Source organism: Triticum dicoccoides, chromosome 3B, assembly GCF_002162155.2.
Source record: "Triticum dicoccoides isolate Atlit2015 ecotype Zavitan chromosome 3B, WEW_v2.0, whole genome shotgun sequence".
Lineage (NCBI taxonomy): Eukaryota > Viridiplantae > Streptophyta > Magnoliopsida > Poales > Poaceae > Triticum > Triticum dicoccoides.
Window position 1 is genome coordinate 539,090,541 of NC_041385.1, and position 8,205 is coordinate 539,098,745.

Below are 8,205 nucleotides of genomic sequence, written 5' to 3' on the forward strand. Positions count from 1 at the left end.
AAAGCACTTTAACTTAGTTGGACTCAAAGTGAGCGTAATATAATGAAAATCTATTTTTTTAGATGAGCCCAAACTAGAAAGGAGAGAGTAATAATATAGTATTTATTATGATACGATATCGTGATATGATATTCAAGTTTTTTTATATTTAATTTTATGTCATCTCGTCAAAATTTTAAAATTCAGAAGAATGAAGACTGTTTAAAAAGTCAAAGGTCAGAGAGTGAAATTGGAAAACAGTTTTCAGGTATATGAGCAAAAGCCCGTGTCCCAGTGAACTTTCGAGGAACCGGGTTCGCCCGCCCTGCCCGCTGCGGCGAGCACACGGCGTTTTGGGGTTGGCAGGAACGACAAGTACAAGTGGGTAAAGAAAGGATTAGCCCAATCTATCCACATCATGTCCGCCTGTAGCGTCGGCGTCGTACAGCAGCAGCAGCCGGTGAGGCTGCGTTCGTTCAATTTCCTTCACGGTTTGTCACGAGCGACGTCGACTTACACCATTTCCACGTTCTTGCGATTACTTTTCCGCATCGTCCACATGAAGATTACATAGAAGTTTCTTAGATACTTCATTCACCAGGGCACCAAGCAAGGAGAAAACACTTCCGACGGTCATCAGCCTGAATTACTTGCATTGCATTTTTCTGGAGGCGACGAATGGTCCAGCGGTGCTAGCTTACTACTATTCCCAGTATTGACACCAAGAGTGTGCATTTGAACAGTAATTATCCGTTGGGATTAATTGCTATCGTTCAGAATGTTTCTGACGATCCAATGCGCGCCAGGTAATTCCAGGCGTACAGCTAAAGCTCAAGCTAATCGGAGCCTGACCGCCGGCACGGCGGGCTCGACCACCCGGAACACGTGGACGCGGAACTCGGCCGCGCCGACGAGCTCGAAGACGCAGCAGTCCCCTTCCTCGAGGCAGTTGCCGCGCGCGAACGCGCACCACCCGCGCGACAGCCGGTCCCTCGTGCCGGGGATGTAGAGCGCCGCCCACGCCTTGCCGCCCGGGTCCCGGAGCACCATCTCCGTCTTCTCCCGGGGCAGGTGCTGCCTCGAGAACCCCGTGGGGAACCTCTGCATCACATACGGTCAGGCATCTGGCAAGTTGACGGGCTAGCTATGGCTGCTCGGCCGGCGCTCACCATCATGAAGGAGTAGTAGACGTGCATGGTGCTCATGCGGATGACGCAGTACGGGAGCGACGACCGGAACGCGCGCGCCAGCTCCATGGCCCGCTGCCGCTCGGCGCTCGCCACGGGGCGGCGGCGGGACACGTACCCGTTGTACTTCCTCACGGAAGGGGGGATGCTGGCCGCGGCGAGGTCGACGTGGATGCTCCGCGTTTTCACCGCGCACCCGTCCTTGGTCCCGGCTGGCAAGCGGCCCGGCGGGAGCTGCCCCGACTCCGACGGTGGCGGGGCGATCAAGCACAGCGGGAGCTCGCCGGCGCCCGCCTCGGCCTTCATAGGGCCGGGATGCCCGGCTGATCCTGCAAGACCGTTACATGCATTGTGTTGAACGGAAAACATCGCCGCCATTGCGTCTGAAAAAACAAATCTGAATGCTATGTACTAGAAGGAAGAGAAACAGAGGGACGTACCATTTGACTTGTCCGATTCCGGCATCCGATCGGAGCACGCGACTTGGGGTAGCTGCTCGGCAGGCGCACGGTACGGGACCAGCTCCATGCCGGCCGAATCATCCACGGCCCGCGACGCCGTCCTCGGCCGACCCCGCTTCCTGCGCGGCCGGGGCGCGTCTCCGGCGAGCAGCAGGTCCTCCCGCTCGCACGCCGACTTGTCGAACACCATGGCGGCGAAGCTGGTGCCGCCGTCGTGGCGGAAGACGAGGAACTCGAGCTCCCGCAGCGCCTGGTCCTGCACGAACTTGGCCCAGCCGGCTGTGAAGAAGGTGCCCTCGGCGGTCCGGCGGATGACGACCTGCCACGTCCGGCCGCTGGGGCCCTCCAGGGTGGCCGCCATGGACGCCTCCTTCAGGCCCTTGGCCTTCCTGGACGCCTCCCACGGGATGTGCTTGCAGAACTTTGGCGGGATTTTCTGCATGCATGGAGGAGTCATTTTGAGAGGACACGACATAAGTGTGCAAACTTTCTTGCGCTTCGAATCCATCGGTGCATGCATGCATGCCTTGCCGAGAGCGTGGTGCATTCATGCATGCATTAGCATGCAAGTTTTTTGTTCTCGGTAATTTTAATCGGTTTGGCAAACCAAGTTAGAGCTAGAACACATGCAATGGAATATGCAAGACAGCACGGGAAGCAGTCAATTACATGTACCGATCGATGGTGCACTCACCAGGCGCTTCTTGAAGTCGCCGATGAGCACCTTGAAGAAGTGTGGCCGCCTCTCCACCGACGCCCACGGCGACTGCCTCTCCGTGTCCGGCATCGATCGGAAGAGCTTCAAGCACTCACACTGCGATCGATCAGCACCCGCGTGTTGTGGTGGTTGGTTAAACCTGCCGAGGGCACTGGAAAAAAGGGCGAGGGGTTAATTTTTACCGGCCGGGGAAAGAGACGAGAGAGCTCGGCTTTTGATGGGGTGGTTGGTTTTTGGCTGTGGCCGGCGATCAGCCTCCCTCCGTGTGGAGCGCGCGGTGTCTGATTTGATTTCACGCGCGCCGTGCCAGCTGATGATGATTAAACTAGGCCAAAAAGCCCCCCGGAAACCAGGGTGCAGTGCAACACACCGTCCCGCTCGCCCACTCTCAAGCCAAAAATGCTCACTTCACCGGTTCACCCGAGTAAAATGACTATTACCGCTGACCATCTAGCCCCACCATGGGTGCAAGGTCCCCCGGGCCCATGCTCCAGCGAGTGCACTTCGCTTTTCTTGACACCAACCGTGCACTTCGCATGCAACGCGAGTAGACGCGCTCGTACATGTCAAATGTATGCCTCTGTTTTTCTCAGGAAAATATCGAAATATATGCCAACTTTTTCCCCCCAAAGTTTGTTAATTCTTTTTTTTTTGCGGGAAATCTTCCGGTCTATTCATCTTCAATCATGGCAGTACAACGAATACCAAAAATAATAAAAATTACATCTAGATCCGTAGAACACCTAGCGACGACTACACGCACTGAAGCGAGCCGAAGGCGCGTCGCCGTCATCGCCCCTCCATCGTCAGAGTCGGGCACAACTTGTTGTAGTAGACAGTCGGAAAGTCGTCGTGCTAAGGCCCCATAGGACCAGGGCACCAGAACAGCAATCGCCGCAGATGAAGAATAACATAGATCGGAAGGATCCAATCCGAAGACACACGAACGTAGACGAACACCAACGAGATCCGAGCAAATCCACCAAAGATAGATCCGCCGAAGACACACCTCCACACGCCCAACAACAATGCTAGACGCACCACTGGAACGGGGGCTAGGCGGGGAGACCTTTATTCCATCTTCAAAAAGCCGCCGCCGTTTTGTCTTCCTGAGCAGAACACAAATCCTAACAAAATTGAAAGAAACAACTAAAAACGAAGCCCTCCCGCCGGCCCTTGGCAGGATCCACCGCGCCTCCATGGCCCTAGGGTCACCGGAGACGAGGTGGACCTGCGTCGGAGCCAGCGAGAGGCAGAAACCCTAGCTGCTTTTTATAGGAGGAGGAAGAGGCGGCTGTGGTGGTCTTTGTGGGGTTGTTAATTCTAATATACACATGTTGAAAACCAAGCGTTATATGAAGCTAATAGCATCGACTCCAGCTCAAAACTGCATATTTTTTTAAAAACTGTATTTTATTTCCCACGAAAAATACCTTATTCCATAACCTTGGTACGACATGTAGTTCTTCTTTCCAACGACAATGTTTCCAAAATGAGTTGAACATACATAAAGTTGCCACGAGAGGTGGCACAATAATAACACAAACGGTACACTTGATAATATATAAATAACACCATACTTTTGTAACAGAAAAGCACACATATATACAGTGATATCACTGTGCGAGATCACCCTTTTTCAGATTGCAGAGTATATTTCAATCTGTCGTCATGTCAAAGATTTACCCTCTATTATTGATGGTTGATCACAGTAAAAATGTCCAAAAATAGAGGTTATATGATGGTTTTACGCATAGCCGATCGAGGAGTGCCTAAAATGTGTATCTTCTCAAGTTATGTGAGAAAGTTTAAGACCCGCCCCTCCTCCAAATTCAGTGTGTTTTAATTTAAGTTCTTCGGATGAATAATTGAATTTTCAAATAGGTTCCACCGATTCACTCGAGAAGAGGAAAATGACAAAAAAATGTGTTATATTTAGTGCCGGCTCCTGCTGAAAACTCTACTTTATTTTCCACACAAAAATATCGTATTCTATAATCTAGGAACGGCATCTGGTTCTTCTTTGCAACGACAATGTTTCTAAAATGAGTCGAGAATATATAAAGTGGTCACGAAAGACGACACAATAATGACACAAATAGTACACTTGCTAATATATAAATAACACCGTACAATTGCAACAGGAAAGCACACGTGTGTACAGTGATATCATTGTGCGAGATCACGCCTTTTCGGATTCCTGAGTATATTTCAATCTGTTATCGTGTCAAAGATTTACCATCTATCATTGATGGTTGGTCCTAGTAAAAATGTTCAATAATAGAGGTTATATGATGGTTTTACGCATGGCTGGTTGACGAGTGCCTAGGATGTGCATCTTCTCAAGCTATGTGAGAAAGTTTAAGGCCTGATCATCCCCCAAATTCAATGTGTTTTAATTTATGTTCCTTCCCGTGAATAATTGGATTTTCAAACAGGTTCCAGTCATTCATTTGGGCACAATGTGATAAAAAAAAAACCATGTTTGAGGACTGGTCATAGACATCCCCGCATGTTTGGGCAGATATTGCCCCTGATTTTGTTCAAGGGTGTGGTGACTAGCCATATGGCTAGGATCCTAGTCTAAGCGGAATAGAATTTATTTCCTTAAAAAAAAAGCAGTGCACCCTTTATTTCACTTCCCTTGGCTAGCAGTACTACAAGATGGTATGGGAGGGCAGAAATTGCAAGAGTCTCAATTTGCATCTGCATAATCTCGCTTTAGCCAACCTAGATTCGTTGCTACAGTTCATAGGTCTCTGCTCAATCAGATGAGAATTGCCGCTAGCGTCTTGCTCCATGATTAGCTGCAGCTTTCTGCCACAGTACAATGATGATCGAATTGGAACCCAGCATGGAGACTTGGACAGTGTCATTTACACCCAAAAACGCAAGAGACGAGCCTTATCAACTACTCTCGCAGTTAAAATGGCCTTTCTCATCGTGCTTGTCTCTTGGACAGTATGAAATGAAAGAAACTAGAGTGTTCCTCCACAAGAATGCGCTACTGCCAATCCTCCTCAAACTTGTAGTTGATGAAGCTAACCTTTGGGTTACCGTGGGTGCTAAAACCAGGGAATGTTGTTTTGTGCAAGTAATTTTTATGCGGTGATGCGGGTCACTTGTAAAACTCTATTCTCTTCTCATTTAATGGATGAGGCAAATCATATACCTTCATTTTGAAAAAGAAAACTCTCGCAGTCAAGGTCACAACTTATGCATTCCAAGATGCACAGATTGCAATTATTATTGCGCCATACGGTAGAGGAAAGCACCAAATTGTTGCATCATACATATGATTAGAGCATGCTGAGAAAAATGATCTTTACCTGGTGCCCGTTGCACCTACCTACCAAAATCTCCCCATGGAGTATCATGCATGTATGGGCACCGTACCCACGGCCTACAGGAGGAGAATCTTTTCTGGTGTCGCCACCAAAGAGCCAAGAATGCATGCGGCCAACTACTTGCAGAAAACAATGGCCATAGTACCGAGGAAGAAACTATAGAAACTTTTATTCCAAACCTGTCCTTCTCCACCACATGCACTGGACGATAACTTTGTCCGATGAGAATTCAAAGACTTATCTTATCTGGCCACAAAGGCAGTTTATACATCACATCCAGGGCAAAAGCACTACTACAGTATACAGACCAAGTAGTAGTAGCAAGCGAATACTCCCTCCGTCCCAAAATAGGTTGCAAAAGCGTCTTACATTGTGGGACGAAGGAAGTACCCCCTCCGTCCGGAAATACTTGTTATCAAAATGAATAAAAGGGGATGTATCTAGATGTATTTTAGTTCTAGATGCATCCCTTTTTGTCCATTTTGATGACAAGTATTTTCGGACGGAGGGAGTACTACAGAATAGGCAGCACAGGAAGTAAATACGAAACAGAGCTTGAACCAACTCCGGTTGCACAGCTTAACCACAAGTGGTGTTCTTCAGGGATTTTGAAGCAAGTAGTTGGACAAACTGTTTCTGTACACAGCCGGATGAATGCGGATTCACCTGTAATTGCGGTAAATCGGGCTGTACATGCAGCTCTCTGCATACTTGACCAGGTCCTTCGGCCGAGGGCGCCTACTCGCCAAACCTACGTCGGGTGAGACGGATTGATGGTGAGCAAAGACGATGATAAGCATTTATATTTTAATAACTTAAGAACATTGGCAAGTGTGGTGGCTGACCAAGTTCATATGCCTTTGCTGCAACGTTGGCCGCGATATGAGCAGAGATCTTTCTGATATTTGAGAAGGGGGGATAAATTAGCCCCTTGTCAAAATTCTCCTGTGTGACCTGCTGAGCCAGAGCCTCCGCTGTTCCAGGGAAGGAATGGATTAAATTCAGTTTGCTGGATTAGCACATAGTACTATTTCAAGAAGACCTACAGTATGCGTATATCAGTTTCATGTAAACTAAGTTGGGTCCTGAAGAGCTTCTTAATTAAAAAGAAATAGTTATTCTGAAATTTGTATTTTGTATGGTGGAATTACACAGCGATATGTTGCACATTAGCTATCCCGGCGAGTACTTACAGGCTGCAAGAAGCATGTCATCATGCACACGGATTGCCCCAGACATCACCACCCCAAGGCCAAACCCTGGAAAGATATATGCATTGTTTGCCTGTGACCAGGACCAATATCAAAAAGTTCAGTGCAGACCATTTAAAGCAGATAAAAACCTCTGAATGAACAGTTTTCGCTGTTCAAACCTGGCCAGGCACATGTATCTTGCCATTGTACTCCACTGGATCAAATGGGCTTCCAGTTGCAAACACTGCTCGACCCTGTTAAGCCAGTCAGTGAGTCAGTTAGCACTGAAAACGTTGCATACCTCTATCAATAAGATAACGAGTACAGAGCAAGTTAATTGCCGATAGAGATTAATTACCTTGCTCCATGTGTAAGCTTGTTCAGCAGTGCACTCAGCCTGCGACGTTGGGTTGGACAGGGCAAGAATGATAGGCATCTACATTTTCTTACAGAACACCATTAGATACTGTTCAAAATAATAAGTAAAACAAGTTAGCACGGTGAAAGTTACCTCATTAAATGAGGAAATGGCTTCAACAACCTCCTGTGTGAAAGTCTGCCCCTTTCCAGATGTGCCAATCAACACTGTTGGTTTGATAGCCTGGAATGTCAGAAGACAAACTTGGGTCAGAAGATAAGCTTGCAAAGATCCAGGTTACTGAGAACAACTAAGGTGAACCCATGAGATTATTCTTTTTCAAAAGTGTACTCATACATTCACTGCATCTAAGAGGTTGCCGACATGCTCATGCTCATGAGCCCATGGTTTCTTGAAGTGTTGAAGAGACTCCTTTCGCGCACTAACGATCAGGCCCTGTCAATTGATTAGCATCTATAGTTAGCAAGTAGGAATACACTGAAATTCCAGGCCAAATTACTGAAAGAGATACGAGATATTCCTAGATTCTTAACCTTTGAATCAACAAGCCAGATTTTCTTGCGGCATTCGTCTATTGGTGTTTTTGTCTGCACATGGCAACAATTATTAGACAATCCAGATTCATGACATGTGTGCACAAGCTGCAAATGACAGCAAAACCCAAGATAAAAAAATATGCACCACCTGTCTTGACATCTCAAGAGCTATAAGTTCCGCAATACCTGTCCCAGCCTGCAAGCACCAGAGCAAATATATTGGTTTGTGGAGAAAATATGCTACACAGCCTCCAATGAACCGATGAATAGAAACTTAAACTCAATGAAATTAATAGTAATATTTATAATATGAACCATAAAATAAAGGAGAACTAATCCTGATAAAATTGGCACACATAAAATTGTAGTTTTTTTTTCTTGCATGAAAAATTGTGTAGTCAAATA

General features: G+C 47.3%; 2 protein-coding genes across 2 annotated transcripts in view; both read right to left on the bottom strand.

Annotated features, from left to right (window-relative positions):
- Positions 1-657: 657 nt before the first annotated feature.
- LOC119281506 (B3 domain-containing protein Os01g0723500-like) lies at positions 658-2,575 on the bottom strand. Its single transcript, XM_037562008.1, has 4 exons — positions 2,322-2,575; positions 1,607-2,063; positions 1,461-1,549; positions 658-1,080 (listed from the first exon to the last, which is right to left on the bottom strand). The coding sequence occupies exons 1-4, from the start codon at positions 2,412-2,414 to the stop codon at positions 811-813; spliced, it is 909 nt and encodes a 302-aa protein (XP_037417905.1). The 5' UTR covers positions 2,415-2,575; the 3' UTR covers positions 658-810.
- Positions 2,576-5,838: 3,263 nt separating this feature from the next.
- The window catches only part of LOC119276953 (NADP-dependent malic enzyme-like), a 6,196-nt gene continuing 3,829 nt past the window's right edge, over positions 5,839-8,205 (bottom strand). Inside the window, exons 12-20 of the mRNA XM_037558139.1 lie at positions 7,949-7,996; positions 7,798-7,851; positions 7,601-7,699; positions 7,397-7,486; positions 7,244-7,321; positions 7,065-7,139; positions 6,886-6,976; positions 6,538-6,666; positions 5,839-6,443 (exon numbers count right to left, since the gene is read on the bottom strand). Coding sequence (XP_037414036.1) covers positions 6,355-6,443; positions 6,538-6,666; positions 6,886-6,976; positions 7,065-7,139; positions 7,244-7,321; positions 7,397-7,486; positions 7,601-7,699; positions 7,798-7,851; positions 7,949-7,996 — 753 coding nt within the window. The 3' untranslated portion in view covers positions 5,839-6,354. The remainder of the gene's footprint in view (positions 6,444-6,537; positions 6,667-6,885; positions 6,977-7,064; positions 7,140-7,243; positions 7,322-7,396; positions 7,487-7,600; positions 7,700-7,797; positions 7,852-7,948; positions 7,997-8,205) is intronic.

Bases quoted from the DNA above. Each gene is read 5' to 3' on its own strand.
- LOC119281506 (XM_037562008.1), bottom strand. From the start codon at position 2,414: ATGCCGGACACGGAGAGGCAGTCGCCGTGGGCGTCGGTGGAGAGGCGG. The intron at 1,550-1,606 runs GTACGTCCCTCT...TTGTTTTTTCAG, and splicing joins GGAATCGGACAAGTCAAATG to ACGCAATGGCGGCGATGTTT. The intron at 1,081-1,460 runs GCGGGCGCCGGC...TATGTGATGCAG, and splicing joins CCGGCCCTATGAAGGCCGAG to AGGTTCCCCACGGGGTTCTC.